General features: G+C 50.0%; 3 protein-coding genes across 3 annotated transcripts; 1 reads left to right on the top strand and 2 right to left on the bottom strand.

Annotated features, from left to right (window-relative positions):
• Window positions 1-4,109: 4,109 nt before the first annotated feature.
• Window positions 4,110-4,857, bottom strand: HD553DRAFT_324756 (uncharacterized protein; the record flags this gene model as incomplete). The annotated part of the gene is made up of 3 exons (XM_046181522.1): window positions 4,110-4,148; window positions 4,351-4,518; window positions 4,582-4,857. 3 exons carry the CDS (start codon window positions 4,855-4,857, stop codon window positions 4,110-4,112), a joined length of 483 nt encoding a protein of 160 aa, XP_046035782.1.
• An 8,127-nt stretch (window positions 4,858-12,984) lies between these two features.
• On the bottom strand, window positions 12,985-14,201 carry HD553DRAFT_324754 (uncharacterized protein; the record flags this gene model as incomplete). Its single annotated transcript, XM_046181521.1, has 3 exons — window positions 12,985-13,369; window positions 13,480-13,706; window positions 14,172-14,201. The coding sequence occupies 3 exons, from the start codon at window positions 14,199-14,201 to the stop codon at window positions 12,985-12,987; spliced, it is 642 nt and encodes a 213-aa protein (XP_046035781.1).
• Window positions 14,202-14,622: 421 nt separating this feature from the next.
• Window positions 14,623-17,147, top strand: HD553DRAFT_324753 (uncharacterized protein; the record flags this gene model as incomplete). The annotated part of the gene is made up of 2 exons (XM_046181520.1): window positions 14,623-15,861; window positions 15,921-17,147. 2 exons carry the CDS (start codon window positions 14,623-14,625, stop codon window positions 17,145-17,147), a joined length of 2,466 nt encoding a protein of 821 aa, XP_046035780.1.
• Between the last annotated feature and the right edge of the window lie 4,492 nt (window positions 17,148-21,639).

Raw genomic sequence — 21,639 nt, 5'->3', positions numbered from 1 at the left:
CTACACTCGCCAATTATTCCCGTCCAGGAATGACCGAGCCACTTCATCCTTGCCCATCAACAGCAAAGGCAAACTCACCTCCGAGGAATATCAAAGGAGGAAGGATCAAGACCTTTGCCTCTACTGTGGCTCCAAGGATCACACCGTTGCCAAGTGCCCACTTGCAAAGCCCAACTCTTCGGCTGGGAACAGTGCCATCCTTACCCGTGACAACCAGTCAAAAGGTCAGGCACTCCGTACCCAGAACGCCACCGCCTAGCGCGGAGTTGCCAAAACGCTAGGCAGGACTTGCAAGATTCTCAGGACTCTCTGGACTCAACGGATTCTACTTCTACTTCATCTTCTACTTCGGATTCTACCTCAGACGCAAGGAATCACATCAGTCTTCCCGTCACTCTACCCAACTCTACCAAGCCCAGCATGGAATATGCTGCTCTACTGGACTCTGGCGCTTCAAAGTGCTTCATGGATTATCGCTTCGCTAAATCCCTTCAACTCCCGCTTACCAAGAAGCGACACCCTTCAAAACTCCACATGATTGATGGCTCCATATCCTCTTATGGCAGCATCAAGTACACCGTCACCACCTCCATCAAGGTACCCAACTTCAAACTGGCAACTACAACCTTCGAAGTCACCCATCTAGGGGTCTTCCCGATTATACTCGGATACCCATGGCTTTACAAACACAAGCCTTTCGTCAACTGGGAAGCTGGAGAAGTTAACCCTCCACTTGAAAAAGCCAGTACTCTTACTTCGACATCTGAGCATGCGACATCTGCGGATGTCACCTTTGGGAACACTACCAATGTGTCTGCAGCTGCGGCTGATCCCATTCCGGTGATGGATCAAGACATCATACCTGCCAGGTATCACGCCTACCTGGATGTCTTTGATAAGGCTAATGCGGATACTCTACCACCGCATAGACCATTCGACCATCACATACCTCTCGAAGAAGGCAAACAACCTCCCTGGGGACCAGTCTACTCCTTATCCGAGAAAGAACTAGGGTCACTACGGGAATACTTGGATGAAAACCTAGCCAAAGGTTTCATCAGACCTTCTGAATCTCCGGCGGGAGCACCCATCCTCTTTGTCAAGAAAAAGGATGGATCCCTCCGTCTCTGTGTGGACTACCGAGGTATCAACAAGATAACCATCAAGAATCGGTATCCACTTCCGCTCATCTCAGAGCATCTGGATCGCTTGCGACAGGCCAAATACTTCACCAAGATCGACCTCAGAGGAGCCTACAACCTCCTACGGATCGCTGAAGGTGAAGAATGGAAGACGGCATTCAGGACGCGCTACGGCCTCTTCGAATACCTCGTCATGCCATTTGGTCTCACCAACGCGCCAGCATCTTTCCAACACCTGATGAACCACAACTTCAGGACGATGCTGGATCACTACGTCATCTGTTACCTGGATGACATTCTCATCTACTCGGACACACTGGAGGAACACTATCAGCACGTTACCTCTGTCCTTGAGACACTTCGCAAAGCAGGACTCTTCGCCAAAGCCGAGAAATGTGAGTTCCATCAGCACAGTGTGGAATTCCTTGGCTTCATTGTCGGAAGAGATGGGATTACTATGGACATCAAGAAAGTGCAGAGCATCTTGGATTGGCCTACTCCAACCAACCTGTTTGAAGTCAGATCCTTCCTTGGATTCTGCAACTTCTACAGGCGCTTCATTGCATCTTATTCCTCCATCGCCCATCCTCTCACTCAGCTCACCAGGAAGGATACTCCATTCCTCTGGACCGACAAACACTCTCAGGCCTTCGACAAACTCAAGAACGCCTTCACCTCAGCTACTCTCTTAGCTCACTTCAATCCGGAAAAGCCTCTAGTCCTAGAGACAGACGCTTCGGACTTCGCCCTTGCTGGAATCCTATCTCAGGAGTCGGAAGAGGGAATTCTAAAACCCATCGCATTCTTCTCAAGAAAGATGGTTCCCGCTGAACTCAACTACGAGATCCACGACAAGGAGATGCTTGCCATCATCTCATGCTTCAAGGAATGGCGTCAATACCTTGAAGGGACCTTTACGGAAGTCCTTACAGACCACAAGAGTCTAGAGTACTTCACCACCACCAAACAACTGAACAGACGACAAGGTCGCTGGTCTCAGTTCCTCCAGGACTTCCACTTCATCATCAAGTATCGACCTGGTTCACAAGGGACCAAGCCGGATGCTCTCACCAGAAGACCGGATCTTCATCCAATGACCAAAGGATCATCCCTCTCACCGGAAGCCAACCCTGACAATCATCAGGCTCTGCTCAAGCCCGGACAATTTCTATTCGCCACCGGATCTTCTGAACTCCTCCCTCAGTCCCAGCAAGACATCATCACCACCTTACAAGAGGAGACTTTCGCTCAGGACGTCATCACTTCACTGGACAAACACCCAGGATATACCTTACAAGATCAACTACTACTCTACAAAGGACGTACCTACCTTCCTGACAAGAAAGACTTACGGCTACGCATCACTCGAGAGCACCATGACTCCCTTCAGCACGGACACCCTGGTCAGCGTAAAACCTTGCAACTGGTTCAGCGCAACTACTGGTGGCCCAAGATGAAGGAGTTCATCCACTCTTATGTGGACTCTTGCGATGCTTGCCAACGGAACAAGTCAAAACGTCACAAGCCATATGGAGAACTCAGGTCACTTCCTATTCCGCCATACCCTTGGTCCAACATCTCGATGGACCTTATCGAGGATCTACCTCGCTCCAACGGCTACAACTCTATCTTGGTCATTGTTGATCGACTCACCAAGATGAGCCTTTTCATACCGACATCTACCAGCATCGATGCACCCGAGCTGGCTCAACTCTACCTCCAACATGTCTTCAGCAAACACGGGTTACCTGAACGGATCATCAGTGATCGCGGTTCGGAATTCACCTCACGCTTCTGGCGTGCTATTGGTTCTCTGCTGGACATCAAGTTGGACTTCTCCACCGCTTACCATCCTGAAACAGATGGTCAGACGGAACGCACCAATCAAACTCTGGAGCAATACCTCCGGATGTACGCCAACTACCAACAAGACGATTGGTACAGACTTCTGCCTTTAGCAGAGTTTGCCTACAACAACGCCAACAGTGAAACCACTGGCGTCTCACCCTTCTTTGCCAACAAAGGCTATCACCCTCGCTGCAACTTCACCAAACCCATAGGACCCAACGTCTCAGAAGGCGCAGAGCGCTTCACTGCAGACCTATCGGAACTACACAACCAACTTAAACTCTGGATCAAAAGATCTCAAGAGCACTCCGAAAAGCAATGGAGCCGTAAACACCTCCCCTCACCAGTGTACGGACCTGGCGATAAGGTCTGGCTTGATGCAGAAGACATCAAGACCACTCGACCAAGCAAGAAGCTCAGCAACCGCTTCCTTGGCCCATACAAAATCACCAAGAAAATATCCTCGCACGCCTATCGTCTGGAACTCCCTTCCCAATCGAAAATACATGACGTATTCCACGTCAGCAAACTGGAACCCTTCAAGGAAAACACCATCACAAATCGTGAACAACCTCCGCCTGAACCCGAGATCATTGAAGGCGAAGAGGAATTTGAGGTCGAGGAAATCCTTGACTCAAAGATCAACAAACGATACAAGGAACCTCTACGTTACCTTGTCAAATGGACAGGATATGGACCAGACGCAAACTCTTGGGCGCCACCTTCATGGCTCACCAATGCACAAGGACGGATCACGGAATACCATGAAAAATATCCCCTCAAACCTGGCCCATAAACCGTCTACTTGACCCGAAATATTATCAAAATAACTCGGCAAAAAGAAAACCTACCGACCGGATTGAATCCTGGATCTCACAAACTCAGCAAAAATAAATCACAAAAACCACAGTTCCAGCTACGCCATATCGTGCTGAATATTTGCGTACTTGATCACCTCAATATATACGTAAACGTCGGATGATGATTTTTTGACAGGCGAAACCTGTCCAAAAATCATCATCCGGTGGGGCATTACGTACATCACGGCATTGCGGCACACATCACGGCATGTCGGCACAGGCGGACACCTCGACTTCGCCGACATCAAATCTCGATCAATCATTGGGTTAGAGACGCAAGCTTAGGCTCGTTTCGAAGCTACAAATCAGGTCGTAATTTTTACGCTATCTTATCACCACCTCTCGACAAACTTATCAACAACACATCCGACCTATTGTGCTGTCGTGAAGACATTCGCGTGCATGCGTGCACATCACCTCTGCGCAAAGGAGCAGACCTGCCGTCGACACCAACAAGGCCCTCAGCAAACAACAAGCGATGGCTCGGCCCTTCAGCTCACCTTGTTCTGCGCAATGCAGCAGTGACATTTGAACTCATAGAGGACAACCAGACACCTCTTATCACCTCTTTTCTTGTTCGCGCACGACGAACAGGGGTACTCGGCGGGGACGCCATGTTCGGCGACATCCCGTGACTTCTCAACACGCTTGGCCTTTGCCCTTTGCGTCTACACATACACCACCACAAAATATCAGCACTCCCGCCAATGGATCAATCCACCACCACATACCTTTACCCATCGCTGCACTGCCTTTTTCGCTGCAGCCTCTCGCTCCCTGGCCGCCAACGCCGCAGCGATGGCCGCGTCCTGCCTGACCTGAATCTCCTGAGCGTCGGCTTGAATGGCCGCAAGCAGGAACTGGTTCTGCTGTTCCTCGGCCAACGGATCAACTGGTCCGATGTCATACGGGGGAGTCTGGGCCTGTCGGACGGCGTCCATGGTGACGGCGTTGTTGACAGCCTCGAGGACGAAGTCAAAGTCGAAATCTTGGTGCTGAGCGGACATGTCAAGATCAGCGAAGAGATCAAAGGCTCGCTTGGCTACCACTACCTACCACTCTTCCGGAACACCAAACCACCAATCTCCTCCCCTTTATATATCTATCCGCTATGTGGGTCACCTGGTCACTTGACCTCGCGGAAGGATCAACTTATTTCCCACGGATCCCACGCTCATCTCGGCACCTGATAAGCTCACCTTCCGGCAACACGGGAGGACAAGAAAAAATCCCACGGACCACACAGTTATCACGGGACACCCTACTCGGTACAACCAAGGCACAAATTGAGGTACCTGACTTACGCTCAAGGGACTTCGCGGCTTATCGGGGGGATGCTGTTACGGACCGACCCAAACCCGGTCCTCCACACACGCGCATGACGTGTCAACTCGTTGTGTCGTCACAATGAATATCCCCATTGCGACTTCTCGTCGAGGATTCACAACGTAAATCCTCGTTGTAATGCCACATTGTGGATACTCGTTGAGTATCCCCACTGAGGATACACACCTGGGCACTTGCCCTCTCCCTTTCCTGCCTTGCAGTGAGGCAACTCAACGCAACAGGACACAACTCGAAACCCTCTTCGTGGTGGCAAACCCTGCCACGTTCCTTTTACAAAATAGTATATATAGCTGGCCAATCCAGCCTGATTGTACATTCCCTTTCATGTTCTCTCTCTTCTTTCCCAAGAAGAATTATCATATGTTACATCCCTAACATACTCGCCACTAGCCACCTCTCACTACTCAACACTGGAGCTCTCGTCAAGCCCTTCACGGTTCAGCAAGCAGATTGCGCACCAAGCACTTCCCGTTGAGTATCTCTGCCTTAGCACAATTTCCACTGACGCTTTCCACCTAGGCTAGCCTTTCGCTATCACTAGGCCCGACCGTAACACTGAGGGGACGCAGGAATGAGGCAAGGTATGGGTAGACATCTGAAAGTGATAACAGATGTAGAACTATTACAGAGGTACTAGGTCTACATCAAAACAACAATACAAACAAGTACCCCCAGCGGGAGTCGTATTTGGGGGTTGCATATGTCGCATCCGGCGTGTCACGTGACATCTATAACAGTTTCTTTGCGCCACTCGCTTCCAACCCTGCTGATGGCGTTGCCCAAGCTACTGTTCCACTCGAAGTCATTGTCACAATTCACCACATCTTGGTGGGAAAACATGATGAGGTTGGTCCTTTTGCCATTGCCAAATGACATGATAGCCTGCCAAACAATAGACAAATGGGAAATTACGATATCTCTGCAAATTTCACCAATGTCAGCGGAGCAAGCATCATCATGTTTGACACCCTGCCCTCACATGGGTCCATACGCTAGCTTGTAGAGGTGTTTGTGAGTCCCCACCAAGAGGTCTGCCTCGTCTACCTCTCCCAGCAGAGACGTGGTGACGACTCCATCGTCATCATCACCCTTGTCAAGATGGGTCCCACTTGCAGACGGCGAACAACAGCAAGTACCATCTGAATGAACCGCAATTGTCCGGCCAGAATGCCAAAGCCGGCATGCTTGTTGCACGGCTGATCGACCAGGCGTCTTCAGTCCTGGCAACATTTTGGGAACGTAAGGCAAGTAATGTTGGAACATAGCTGTCGCATAAACTCCCAGGTTAGCACGGAGGGATCTTTTCGCTAGCCAATTAGCGGACCAACCTGATAAAAGTCTTGCAGATCTCTTTGATACTGGCTGTAGGCTCGGAACCCATAGTTGCCTTTGTGTGAATTGCTTGAAATGGCAACACCCCAAGGATTCTGTTGATTTGGGATCCAATGACCAAGGTCCAGGACGGCAACGTCATGAGCACCGTGCTTGGCAATCTGTCTGTCGATGTTGAGATGGCGGTGATGATTCTTGGGAGGACAGGCCAGTTTGTTGGATATCTTGTGTTACGGCGGAGGTCGCTAAAGGGCGAGAGTCCAAGTCATACGGCATAGGGTGCTTAAGGCAAATCGCAGGTAGTCAGGAGAATGTTGCAAGTTTGCTTAGATGAAGCGAGTTTGGGTAAGGGCTACAAATCCAGGGATATATGGATAAGGAAGGGTGATCACTCGGTATGAGGTACCGGGTTTGTTCTAAGGTAAAACGATGAAGTGTGTCTACTTAGCAACATCCTTGAGTTTGTAACCTCTCCGCAACACATCTTGAAGGTGGTGTGACAAGTCAGATAGGCGTGTATTGAATGTGATATCGGAACTTGACCTATTACTATTACAGAGCGTCCTCCATTGAATTCAGTCAAGTTCCTCTAGCTATTTATACGGAGACAAGAATGGCAAACACTGAAAAGATCCACGAAAAAAGAACAGCGAGAGAGAGATGGCAAAACTGGAAGAGCGAGATGGCGAGCAGATGAATCCTGTTGAGAGGAACCGGATTCAGTTGAGGAGACGAGTTTGAGTTCCCATTTATACCTAGGGTTGTCGAGTAAGGTTGTCAAGGTACCTCAAGGTCCTGGTACCTGTCTGTGATGTGTGTTGGGAGTGTATTGTCTGTTTTAGTGAATGGTAGGGGCAACCAAACCTGCTTCAAGGGAATTGGGTTTGTCTCGTCAAGCCGGACTTGGGTGTATGCTAATGTCCGTGGAACAAGCCTGTGTGTGGGTAGTCAACTTGCGTGATGATATCATAACACCTTGGTACTGGTGATGTTGTCTGTCCCTGATTTTGTATTGGTACCAACCACTATCATATCATTGGTACTGCGTTCCATTTGTCCGGACACGTCCGCATCCAATGCCTTGGAGATCTTGTACAAGAGTACCAGTCCTTCCAGAATTCTCATGACGTCGGCTCCCAGTGATTGTAGTCAAGCCTTTGAGCTTGGCTTTGAGCTGATCGTGAAGCTTGTCCATCTGCTTGTAGAACGTGTTCTTTTCATCTTGAGACACCTTGTCGTCTGGCACTTTTGGTCGTTGGCTCTCTGAACAGAGCAAGGCCTTGCGGACCTCTGCAGCGATCAGGCTCAGGGCAATGACATTAGCGTCCTCCATCGCACAATAAAGTCTGCTTGCCACCTCAAAAAGACCGGTCAGGGTGTCTTGATGGAGAGATTTGACGTCTCAAGCCGCCAATCCGGATAGCTCTTTGACAAACAAGTCGTGCACTGCTCTTGATTTGAGCCGACAGTCAGTCAGGATAGCTTCGGCCTGTTGAAAAAAGGTCGGAAGATTGCTGGATGTCACCGTATGATGATCAAAAGAAGTATGCTTGAGTTGCCTGTACAACAGATTTGATGGACCAACGTAATAAGTCGACATGAACGAGGCAAAAGCTCACCTCACAAGCCCCGCGCCTTGTTGTCATAATTTAATCAATCCTCGTTGCTGCTATTCATTTGACAACTGGAGTCCTTGCGGTCACCTGGCATACCTCATCTTGTTTGCTGTTGCTGGACATTGCCATGCCTGACGGCTAAATGTCAGCCTGTGAAGCTGTGTGTTTGATGGTCGTAGCCCGCCTGCGCCACTTCCACTACTCTGAGCTTGAGCCGAGTGCTTGTTCATAGGCGCTGTGTACAGAGGCTTCCATCAGCACTGGTACCATGTTGCGGCCCCTACTGGGCTAGATGATCTGATAATACTGACAAATGAGTGCGTCTTTGCTCTTGACACGAGAGTCTCTTTGGCTGCTGGCATGATTCCTTGCATCTTGGGGGTCTGTCAGAGGCCACGCAACTTGTCAGCATACACGATCAGATAGGCCATATTTTGTACGACTCACAGGTGTGAGCCTTTTGTGCATGGCCCTTTTGGCTTTCACTTTGGTGCCTTGCCAACGGGGACCTTGATGGCATTTTGCTGATAAGAGGCGTGTTCCAGGGAGAGAGAGAGTCGACTACAAGCACGTAGTGTTCAAGCGGATGAGATACAAGTCACATCATTGCCAATGTAAAGACGCACTTGCCTCGAGATGTGAGAGTATGGTACTGTCAGTCAGTGTCTGATCTCTGAAGGTCGTGACTCGATCAATCGTGGTTGTGGTACCAAAGATTGAGGGATGTTATATATCGGATCGGGTTGTTATATGCATCAGGCAGAGCACAGCCTTATACACCCAGATCAAACAAGGCCTGCTGACATTTTTTTTGCTGTTGATTGCAGTTGGCCTACCTTTGACGCGCAAGAAATAGCCAAGCGCCATGGCGCTGCTGTGTATGTCTTAAATCCTAGTTCTGATGTTTCAGTCTAGCCCTGAATCCCCGTGAGCGAAAAGGCTTTCATTGGCTATCAAAGGTCGTGCACAAGTGAGGCAAACTTTGTCTATGGCTTTTGTTGTGTCACTCTCTCCAATCGACCTAGCACTTGTCATTGAATGACTTTGATAGTAGCAATGATAGAAACAATAATACTTCTGCAAAGCCAATCAGTTTGCCGGGCAATATCATGGAAATTCGTTCCAGCCAGCCAGTGGAAGGAATGCCACCGCTGGTGGTATAATTTCGTTCCACATCAGCCTGTGCCAATGGTCTCCGCTGGACTTTGTGCCATCCCTTCTTTTGATGCCTCAATGCTGGTGGACTTGACATATGTCATGGGGTTATTTGCCAATATCGGGCTTCTCAATAGTGGACTACCAACGTTTCTTTGTTTTCTTGACCTTTGTCATTTGCCTTTTTGATGAACAATGAATGAGATGGTTTGCAGATCGCCAAGGCAAATGAGCTTTCTGTAAGAGTTCAAACAGCTGATCAGAGCTTAGACTGACAGCATGCAAGGCCAGTCCACAAGGCCAATCATAGCCGAATTGGCGACCGTCGGCTTGGCAAAACTCTTATTGTCAATTGATCCACCATATCCACCTGAAAGGACCCCTCCCCCCCCCCCCAAGATGGACAACAATTCAATCCAATTCGCGATCTGAAGCCCAATCTGAGACAATTGCCAGGTTTTCAATTACAAATTCTTAGTATGCAAGCAAAGCAAGCAATTTGAATAACAAGGAGTGCCAAATAGTCCACCAACAGCGACATGGCAACAGATTGCACATTGTCCATATTTATTGTGCGTCATTGTATTGGGTCTGTGAATCTGTGTACTGTCAATTGGGTGGGTCACTGGTGCACAGAACCCAATGTCAACATTTTGATCTCAATAGCCTATTCTCGCTCTCGTATTCTCTCATCAACAGGTGTCCAACCAGGTCGAGATGTACAGGCCTTGGCAGAGAACGACAGCGCATATATTTGGGGACCGGACTAGGATCACAAGGGTGAATGGCATGTATATACTACATGACGGCTAAGATCCAATCCGACTGATCTGACATGCCTATTTGCTGCTCAAGAGATGTCTGGAAAAATGCTCAAACAACCCCCCCAAGCTTTGGAACAAAACAAGACATGCCAATGCCCTGTCTACAAGGCAAATCGTGTAAGAAGCTCGACATTGATCAAAATCTGATTGTGGACTCCTTCGGGCAAATGTTTCTAGTTGTTCCCTCAGCCAATGAAGGGAAACCGTTGGGGACAAGATGACAGCGATCTGATGCGCTATGGACAATCCAACTCCCCACACAAGAAAAAACATGATCTGCAGCATGCAGATCCTTTGGGAACAAGGCGACAAAGGTTCCTTTGACCAAATTGATCCAACTGGGAAGTTCTCAGGCTTCTCAGCACTTTGTATGGTTCATCCTTCTTGGCCCGGAGATCAAGCGCATACATAGCTGGCCATCTGAAATCGCTTTCACTTGTTTCCCACCAACTTGTCTGGGCTACATGTTCATCATTTCATCTTGAGAACAAAATGGCTACCAACAACACCGTCCCAGTCAAGGTGAATCGGAAACACAAATTTAGATTGAATGACCTCTTGCTGATCTTTCAATACCTGACTTTGCAATGGTTATGCGCTGTACAAAGTACCAAGTACGGAATGGGAAACTACTTAGAAAGTACAAGTTGTTTGCTTGATCCTTTACAACCGAGAAAAAGGACAATCACTCTTCGCTTACCAAAAGGACTTTTGACAGATACATGTGATGTTATTGCCCAAGCTGGATGCCAAAGTGCTTGATGGTGGAAGTGTAAGCGGATTGAGCTTGTGTGAGCTAAAGATATTGGTGAAAATGTCGGGATGTCAAAAGGTGGAGTCACTAGTAGTTCACTAGAGATACTTTGAGTACGAATCCAAGTTTTAGACTCATTTATCGCCACTGGTAACACTAGAGGACAACAGGTGTTGAAGAAAAGATGATTGGACTCTAAAGTATGTTGATATCTGCTGATGTAGGGGTGGTAGGTGGTAAACTGACAATCAGTCATGTGACTTATGTAAAGAATATTCCTAAGAGATATCCTACAATCTCCCTTGAGATGTCCCCTATACAAACTCATCAGGGTAGTATCATTTGATGGCTGATGTACCAATCATAGCTAAACGGAAGAGTCTTGATAAGGCTATCTACATTTCCAGTCATTCAATCTGACATCCTACTATATCTCCACTCTTCCATGTGTATCTGGATCTCTCCAGATACATCTCCATCTTTTGATAATGTCTCCATCTTTCCAAATGTACATGATGTATGTCTGTATATCTTTTCATGGATCTCGATATATCTCAATTCCTCTAGATGTGATAATCGGTCGCATTGCAAAATGGTGTTGTGTTGCCGGCCACCTGTAGTTTCTCCGGGACTTGCATAGAGTGGTAGGTAGATAAACGAGTGTGATAGCAGATGAACTACACAATACAAGAGTGATGGTAGTAGGTAAACTGTTATAGCATCCGCGGTACGCGTACCGAAAGACCACGTCAGGTAGTTTTACGGCTGCCAAGTTGAGCTGATTCATGCTGTGTTAGAATTGAGTCTCTCTCCTTGAGTGGGAGCTTGGCTACTAGAAGCGGTTGACATATTAATGTAAGCAGATTTGTGCGTTCGTTGAAACGGAACAAATAGAATACAAGAGCACATTCTAACAAAAATCTATTCTGTTGTGTAGAAATTTGATAGTGACCAGAGTTATTGTTGTGCAGGTCATCACATTAGCGAAATCTGTGCTAAGACGTATATGATTCAGCTGTAAGTCTCGGTTGACTAAACTTGTGAAGTGCATGACAACAGCATATTGCTAAGGGTTGGTGGGTAGAGTAGTGTAATATTGACAGGTGGCTAATATGTCAAGACTGCAATATGGACAGGACAATCTTTCTTAGGTAAGAAGAGGAAAAGTACATACGGGGAATATATAATGACAGAGAAATGGGTTTATGTTGGCGTGTTCATATGCCATACATATGGATGCATATCTGAGTGATAGTGCGGATCACAATATGAATAAGTATCATCATGTGGGTAAGCCAAAAAGAAAGTTGGGAGGGGCATGCTTGTATTTCCTTGCAACAGTGCTCAAAGATGCACATAGGAATGGCGTTGGTATGGACTGAACATGTGTGGTGAATGCGTAGTGGATACATTCACATTGACATGTTCAAGACATTAGGCCCAAAAACATAGCAAACACCTTGATGCATCCAGGGCGTTGCCTTTCAAACACCAATGAAGTTCAAGACATTTGGGGCCATTGACCAAAGGTCGACTTGTCTAGCGGTAGTGTTGCTTGATATCACAACACAGATGTGATTGCTTTGATTAACTCTGTCAGCCTAGACAACTGTTGGCAATGGTGGTTGAGCGTCATCATACATCACAGGCACTTGAAACATTTATCCTTAGATGTTTGCTCTTTGGTTTGGAGATGTTGGCCAATTATGTGCCAAGACTACATGGGAAAGAGGAAAAAAATGGTCAAGCTATGAATTTGCAGTGGTCTAGCGGTATCTGTGCACATAACATACACATGTTCAAGCATGGCTGCACTTTCAAGTCCAGGCACCTTCCAGGTGGGTTTGGTCGGTGGCAGGGGTGTGTCACGGGAGGGCTAGCCGCATAAGCGAAAGGGGAAGTCCGGCGCGAAAGGGTACTCTACTGTAAAGAACTGCTCATAAGGGTGGCTAACCGTCAGGATAGTGACCTTTACTCTTGTACGATGATCAAGTCTCGAAGAGATGTAATATCGAGACGCTTGAGTCCCGAATTCAAGCGTCTCATAACAACTATACTACCTTACAGAAAGCTAAATACTCGCACCAAAGCATACGGAAACGGACTCTAAACCTCTCCCCTTACGCTTCTACTCGTTCGCCTCTCGACTCGTCTACGTTCTTCTCTCTCGTTCGCTTCAAAGTCCTGTCCCTTGCTTTGCGTACAGATCCGTATGTTCCTGTACCGTAAAGTCCGATCTCCAAAGCGAACGCATACGTAAGGGTTGTCGGGCTTCTCGATGATCTTGGCTGAAATGAGGAACGCGTCGGGCCCAATATCGATCGTCCTGTTACGGTTGGGCCTGGTGGTAGCGAAAGGCTGGCCTAGGTGGAGAGCGTCAGTGGTAATTGTGCTAAGGCAGAGATACTCAACGGGAAATGCTTGGTGCGCAATCTGCTTGCTGACTGTGAAGGGCTTGACGAGAGCTCCAGTGTTGAGTAGTGAGAGGTTGCTAGTGGCGAGTATGTTAAGGATGTAACATATGATAATTCTTCTTGGGAAAGAAGAGAGAGAACATGAAAGGGAATGTACAATCAGGCTAGAATGGCCTGCTATATATACTATTTTGGAAAGGGGGCAAACACTAGGTAAAGGTGGCAAACGTTCACGTTGATGTTGATGTTGCCGTTGATGTTGTTGTTGCCGTGGACGTTGGTGTTAACGTTTGTGTTGGCGTTGGTGTTGATGGTTGCCTTGACGTTTGCGTTTGTGTCTGCATCTGCGTCTGCATCTGCGTCTGCATCTGCGTCTGCGTTGTTGCGCAAGGTTGGGTCGGTCCGTAACACGTCCTGTGACAGGGTGCTTCTGAACAAGCTGACGAGCCAGCAATGAAGCAAGAGTCGTGTAGACACCTACGCTGTAATAACACATGTAGAACTACACATAGCAACTATAACATTATAGGTACTTAGCAAGCACTTTGGAACTCCTGGAAATTTCGCCGCCATTAAATAGCGTCCAAACGGTTCGTTTTTCTCGCGTTTTCGCCAAATTTAATTCGCCGTTTGCCCTCACAGAAATCAGGCGTAAAGTGCGGATTTAGATGCCGTTTACCCCATCGTAAACACCACCTTCGTTTTGACGAGCATAAACATCGAGGAAACAGCAGCGTTCAGATCACCTATAAACGCTAGCATATTCGGGTCCGATCATCCCAAATCAATGCCGTTATCATCACGTGATTCACATAATATTACATTTGTACCCGCACCGCTCAATCGCTCATCGCCGTTGCCAAAACAAAGTCGACTTACCAAACATCCTTTCGACTGTTGACTTGCCATGTTATTCACCTGTGAACCTTTAATGATACCGTCAGCACATTGAATCAAGATAGTGTGGACAGCGAGGACCGGGATCCATATAGCACCCACCTTATCGCCAGGCAGAGCGTGATCGGGAAGGTTCGGGGAGCCAGGAGACACCTTAGTTAGTCCTTGCTGTCTATTATACGGATCCTCCTCTCCTCTAAGACGAGCACCTTTTACAGCAAAGTCAGTATCGGATCCACAGCCTCAGGAGTGTTCATAGGACGTACCAGAAGAGACAGGGAGTCGTGTAGCCGTTCGTGAAACGCTAAAGGACCCCAAGGATATCGACGCTGGCGGTCAGTTCCCATACCCTCCGCCCTCGATTTGACCGGCCTGCTTACCTCTCGTCCGTCCGAAATACCCTGCTACAGATCGAGCAAACGTAGTCGTCAATATGTCTGGCTTTGAATATGAACCTCAGAGCTCACCTACCCCCTCCAGTCGGCACGGTATCTCCCCCCACGTCTCCCTTCCACGCAACATGAATGCAGGCCGAGCCGGTTCATCGCATCGCCCGTTCATCGCTCCCATGGCAGGTTTAGGCCAGACACGATCGTCTCAGAGGCCATCTCGGGATTCTGAAGAGACTTCCGATCAGACACCCAGAGCCGTTCGACCACTCCCCACACAGCGGACCCAAGCAGCAAGTCAATCAGGATCGTCGTTATCAGCTACCTCTCAACTACCGCCGTCATCTCAGTCTTCCTCACTCACCACAACCTCATCTGCACGTTTCAATGTTCGCCGCAACACCAAACCTGGTGCTCCCGCTCAACACCCTACATCTCAGCCATCCGCTCCTGTCCAAGATCGACACACGTTCCAACTCCTCCAGTCCATCCAAACGACCCTCGACGAGTATAAGAGTACCGTCGCAGTCCTCGAGCGGACCGTGTCGGAGCTGGTCGCCGCCAACAACGAGATGCAGCAGGAGCTTTCGAACAGGGACAGTGGCGATAAAGACGAGGCGATCGCTCGATTGGAGCAAGTTGTGCGTGAACAGGGCGAGGCGTTAGCGGATCTGGAAGAGGAGGTTTATAGTAGTGAAGGAGGAATAACGGGTCGGGCTACGAGCGACGAGAAGAAGGCTGTTACGAAGTTTCTCAAATCAGCAATCGAACAGCTTTACGGATGCCACCCGCCGGTTGCCTACCCTGACGATGCGAGTGATGCAGGTTGGCCTCAGCTAACGACAGCTGATGGTGTGCCGACGGGACCTGCGATGAGATGGAACTTTGCTGTACCGCTGCGAGAGGAGCCAAACGTCAGCGAAACGCGAAGGCTCTATACCTTTATACAGGAGAAAGGCTCGAGTGTAGCCTTGCCCAACGACCTTCCTCGAGAGAGCATCCCGGCATACGCCACCCATACCAACATCTACGCAAAGGCCGTCTCAGAGATATTCAAGCAGTATCGAGCGACGCAAGCGAATCAGCACCTGAAGGAATGGAGCAAGACGGGCCGGGTACTCGCCATGACGCAGATCGAGGAGATGCAGGCGAAAGGAGACATGTTGACGCATGGGGAGAGGGATGCGTTGGAGCAGATGCAGAGTCATTATCAGGTGATGGAGATGGCGATGGAGAAGACGGAGAGCGAGGTGAAGAATAACGCAAGATCGCGCATGAACACAGTAAGTTACGTTTGATCCATCTCATGCTTCATTCTATTTGTGCTTACGAGGCTCTCCAGCTTCAAGGCCACATGAAGAAACGGCGGGCAAAGACGGCATTCAACGGCCCCGAATACGCAGTCTTTGACTCCCTTTACGGAATGCCGGTCCTCTCCATGATTCGGCAGAACGACGGGTCGTATCATGCCTATCTCCCCGACCTCTCGCAGATCTACTCCGAAGACTACATCACCTGCTTCAACACCATTTGGTCAGCGGGTAACAGCACGAGTGCCCGATCCAATGCCTCTGTCGTGATCAACGAACCTCCGGAGGGATACGAAGCCGCCACGCCAACTCCCTACTTCGCCTCGACCTTTCCTAAAATCCACCTATCGCCCCAGAAATGGATGTTCAGCGCCAGCTATATCGCCTCCCATCGCGATTACCTTTCAACCAAGATCGTCGATGTGGATATTCCTACTCATCCGACCGAAATTATGGAGACCGACTGGTATTTGAACCATCCCTTGACGCTCAAGCAGAAGCCGGCTGAGGCGAATGACGATGGAGGCAAGAAGGCAACCAGCGGCGGAAGCAAGAAGGCAGCGAACAGCGGAGGAGGCACGAAGAGGAAGAAGGGTGCATCAGTTTCGATCGCGCCGTCTGCAGCAGGACCGAGGGAACATACGCCTTTGCAAGATATTGCCAACATTCAAAGTCTCAGTAGTGGCGGTTCAGTAACGCGCGACAAACGCAGGAGGTTGAGCAGCACCACATCCAACTTAGACCCGGCTTTCCGGGAGGACGTCAACCCAAACCCCTCGTCGGACGACCTGTTCCTTGGGAACCATACCCCGTCCAGTCGTGATCTGCATAAGAGGCTCGGATCAGTCACCACCACGCCAACTCCACGGGTCCCGATGACACCTACTTCTCAGACCAATATCCCATCGCCTTTCGTTATCCCCAACTCCTCTCGCGTCAACGAAGCCCATCCCGGATCCTCCCGAACAATCGCACCTGATCATCAGCCAAGGATGAGCGACATCTTTCAGCAACGCCCTCGAGATTATCATCAGCATACCAAGCACGGCTCTGAACAAACACTCAACTGGACTCACAATCAACATCCCAATGATATGGATCACGAGAACCTCGACCCTCCTCGCACCGGTCGGCAGGGTGAGGAACCTCCTCGATATGACGCGCCTGCAACCTCTTTGACTCTGAACGACCTTGTTAACGAGAACATCTACGACAACAACGAGCCTCACGATGATGACGAGGATGACGACTTGTGCTAATGCAACTGCTGCCAAGGAGTGTTGGACGGTCTGCTTCGTCCTCTGTGTACGACGACTTATGATTTCTTACTCCAGGAGGTCCTGGTTATAATGCTTCGTTTACTGTATCACGCTTATTAGGGCGCTGTTCCCGCCTGCATGTCACTATTGCTATGAATCCATGGCGATAAAGTCGTAAATTGGCTACCGTCTACCAGGGGGTTATGGTGCGTAATCATGGGGTACTGCCGCCTCATATGTCGTCGTCCTGCGGATCCTCTACGGGAGGTCCTACTTCGTCGTTCAACCAATATTCCGGTTCTTGTCCCTCCTGATAGATTCAGCACGGTTCTGTCAGTGTATTCTGGCGGCCGGGATCGTCTCGGGGACTGACGACCTACCCTGTCGCACGCGACTGATAGAAGATAGTCCTCCGAGTCATCGTCCTCCGGGTTGAGATTCATGCGGTACACTATGGTAGACGCGCGTAGGTGGTCCAGCCGTATGAACATCTTCCCCAAATTCTTGTCGAGGTATGTCCGTATCCCCAAGTCGGACCGTCTGTACACAGCGAGATGAGCAGGTTGTCCCGACGAATCGGGATCGGCCTCGGGGGGGACACTGACCGTAGATGCCAGGGGAATACCGAGTCTTCTGCAGGCTGGAAGAAGTCGACCAAAGCAAGTGTCTCTTTCACTGGGTGAGGCATGTGAGGGACCGAGAGTTCAATCGACAAGATGAGATGTATCCGACATAGATCACATCGCTTGGTGGCTGGGTCGGGATTGGCCAGTGCATACTGGTTATTCTGCGATCGGGAATACAACATCGAACAAAATCTGTGGAGATGACCGTCAGTCTTGGACGACGCACGGTTGTGAAAGTTAGGACTCACTTGAAGCCTGTGTAGACCGCGTGGGTAAAGATCTTGTAGGGTGCCCCCGATCTGGGCAGTCCCGGACGTCGATCGTTCACAAACGCTGCGTCAACAAAGTCGTAGTCTGGATGCTGCTCCTCCAGGTAGTCAAGTAGTTCTTGATAAATGTTCCAAGCCACCAGATCGACGTTCGTTTTGGGACGGTATGGAGCCGGTAATCTCATGGTCCAGTTGGCGGCATTCCCACGAGCTTCGTCGAGCATGAGGGTCCCCAGGGTCAGGCTGCGATCCTCAAGTAGTGCGAGCAGTGCCTCGATTTCTGCCTCCTCTGCTTCGGGATCGGGATTATTGACGACGGCCGCGAGTCGAACTTCTCGTAGCCAGTGGCGCATCAAGGTGGTAGCCAGATCTGAGAGTAATTTGCCATTATGCTTGACGTTCGACAGCTTTCCGTTGTTGCGTTCGAAGGCCCATGTCCCGTATCCAGGGAGGGGACCGTAAAGGCGAACGAAGTGTGCGTAATGCATCGCGATGTGCCAGTTAATCGTCATCGAACCCCCTAACCTGACCATCCTACTGGCCGCGTTGGATAAGTCCTACCAGGATATCCATAGCGCAGATGTAAGTGTAAGCGTCATCACGGCATATCAATGCTGCGAGAAAACTTACGTCAACAGCAGCCTCCGCTTCACTCAGACTCAATGTGTGGGCGTGCAGTATCCGTAGGCCCGAACACAAAGACACCGCCGCTTCGTACCAGCCCAAACGGTTTGCTATAAACGGTCTGGGTTCTTCCGCAGCGGGCATTCCTGAGGCGCTTGCACTTCGTCGTCGACCCCGTCGTGTCCCACTCGATCCTGTCTCGCTTCGTACCGAGTTTGCTCTCTGACGTCTACCCGGTCCCTGAGATCGCGATCGTGATCGGCTTCGAGATCTCGTCGATGGTGCATCAGATGAATAGGCATCCTCGACCTCATCTTCCGGGGCGATATTCACGTCGGGAATGCAACCACTGTCTTCGTCCCGAAACGCCGCATAGAGGGCTAAGGGTAACAGCTGAGCTACGCGTTTCCACTGATCGGCTTTCAGGTTAGATCCGACAAGACCTCGCTGCGTCTTCTGCCTGCGGAGGCCGATCATCTGCTTGGTAATACGCTTGGGAAGTCTGCCGAGATGACCTGGATATAACGCGTTTTCGAAGACTTCACAGAAGGCCTCGAGGCGGGTCGTTTCCCCGACATCGCCATCGAAGAGACCCCCGTTCAACAGCATTGTAACAAAGCTGCGCACTAAGCCCAAGAAGGAATTATGCATGGGGTCGACTGGGTTCGAATCGGCGTGTTCGAAGCCTATGAGCTTGCACATCACGGAATAACGTACGCCATACGTTTCTTCTATCTTGTACTGCTTCTCCGGGTCGCCGAGCTCGTAGGCGAAACTCGCTTGGAGCCTGACACTCGGCGACGCCTTTTGGGGCAAATCCTTCCATTTGTAGGCTCGTGTGGTGAGAAGGTCCTCCTTCCGAATGCCGCAATACTGACACGGGTGTCGATTGTGACCGATACCCATCACGCCTGTGAGTTTTCGAGTTGCCGGGATATCAGAGGTGTTCAGCAACAGCCGGGCTTGGACGAAGATATCCGTTTGCTCGCGGTCGACTAGGATTGTAGTACTGAATCCCTTCTCGCAGAGCTGGAAATCTCGGACGATCGGCTCTAGCATCTAGTAACACAACCGTCAGGCAAAGCTCGTCAGAGGTAATCTTTAAACGCCAATGTGGTGACGCGACTGACCTTGTTCATACACAATCCAGGCGGCTCCTTAGGCCCCGGGATTACGGCGAGCAGGGCGGTATATTTCTTCTTGAACATGATCTCTCGGGGGAGGTTGGCTATACACGCGTAGACCGCACCGACAGAGCAGCCAGTAGCCTTCTTGACCGCGAACCTGAGTTGTTTGAGCATCATCACGTTAATAAAAGCAGAAGCGTTTACTGCAATTCAGGGTACTTACCAGTCGATATTCAAAATGATCTTTAGGTCATAGCGGCCAGTATGACGCCGCGGAGGAGCCCGTGCATCGATGGGGACCTCGTCAACCCGATTGCTGCCAGGACGCACGACCCGTTTGGTCGAGCCCGCCTGAGAACGCCAGCACGACCCGTCGGCCAAGCCTTCGAGTAAATCGCCTTTGGCATAATAGTGTTCGGTTTTGTCAAGAACAGGACGGCTCGTGGGATCCTGCCAATCGTACTGATTGTCTTGCTTCCACTCTTCTAATCGGCTGTTTACCTCCGGGTCTTGGAGTAACAGAGCTAATGCGAGAGACAACGGTGTGTATGGGGCGACCTTGATTGGCGATCGAATCTGCTGACTCTGCGTATAGATCGGGGTCCCACATTCCGTACAATCCGGACTGGTCAGAGTCTTGAGATTGATGTACGGGGTAAGGTTCCAGCAGCTGTCCTGGGGACAAACGATATAACGGACTAAGTAGTCGTCCGGGAGTACGCCAAGTCGGGAAAGTGCCGTCCTGACGTTATAGGTCTTGTCTTCGACCGGGGCACCGGAAGCCAATTCGATATTCGCTGTCATCTGTTGTAGCATCATGTTGGCCACGGTATTCGATTGTCCAGTGGCTTTGGCAAACGCGATAGCAGTGTACATGTGGCGGATCGGCGGATCGAGCGAATGGTGCTTGGTGAGAGTGTCGATAGCGATGTGGACTGTGTTGGGATGATCCGGGTGCGTACCGAAGTAGTAGTGCTGCTCGGCGGGTTCACCTTCCTGGAAGAGCTGCGTATCCAGGGCCTCGTTGTCCCATACGATATCGGCTTCAACGTCTGGGTCGAGAAAGTTTGGCTCGGGAGTCCCGTGGAGCAAATGTTATAGCCATCCGCGGTACGACTATCACGTACATCCGAACGGGTGTTCCGCCAGCTGCTCCGGCGGAGCAGGTACTTATATGATACTATAGGTAATACCTAACTACTACGATCACTATTGTAATATGTAATTCATCTGTTATCACACTCATTTATCTACCTACTACCCTACGCAAGTCCCGGAGAACACACAGGTTGCTGGCAACCTAACAGAATAACAGATCATCTCCTTTTCCCCGACTTGCAACTATGGAAACCGAAGCCACCGAACGGGCAGAGGTTCCGGACAGGGTAGTGTACGACGTAGCTGGTAACCCTATCACGGTAGCCGGCTACAAGGAACCGGTGCGGGGCACGGGTGGTGCTCAAGATCGAGACAGTGCCGGCGGATTCCTATGGGTCCGTAATACCGGCGAAGGAGACGAGGTGTTCTCCTCCTTCTTGAGTGCCGACCGACCAGCTGTCAGCACCATCTCCCTCTCGAATGACGTCGGGAGGATGAACTCAACCTTGGAAAGGTTGATGGCAAAGGTGGATGGATTGGTTAACGTCAACGCAGTCCCCCCGCCTTCTCCTCCGGCGTTTTCTCGCCCCTCTGTCCCCGTACAGCCTTACACCAAGGCTATCCGAGTGAGCGATCCCGAGCCTTTCGACGGGTCGAAGAAGGAGGAGGTACAAGCATTCTTGGATGCTTGTAACCTACGCTTCATGGCGGAACCCCTCGCATATCACGATGACAAGTTGAAGATCGT

This window comes from Filobasidium floriforme, assembly GCF_021052385.1.
Source record: "Filobasidium floriforme strain CBS 6241 chromosome Unknown HD553scaffold_14, whole genome shotgun sequence".
NCBI classification, from domain to species: Eukaryota; Fungi; Basidiomycota; class Tremellomycetes; order Filobasidiales; family Filobasidiaceae; genus Filobasidium; species Filobasidium floriforme.
The sequence above is the reverse complement of the archived record's forward strand: the minus strand, read 5'-3'. Positions and strand labels throughout refer to the sequence as shown.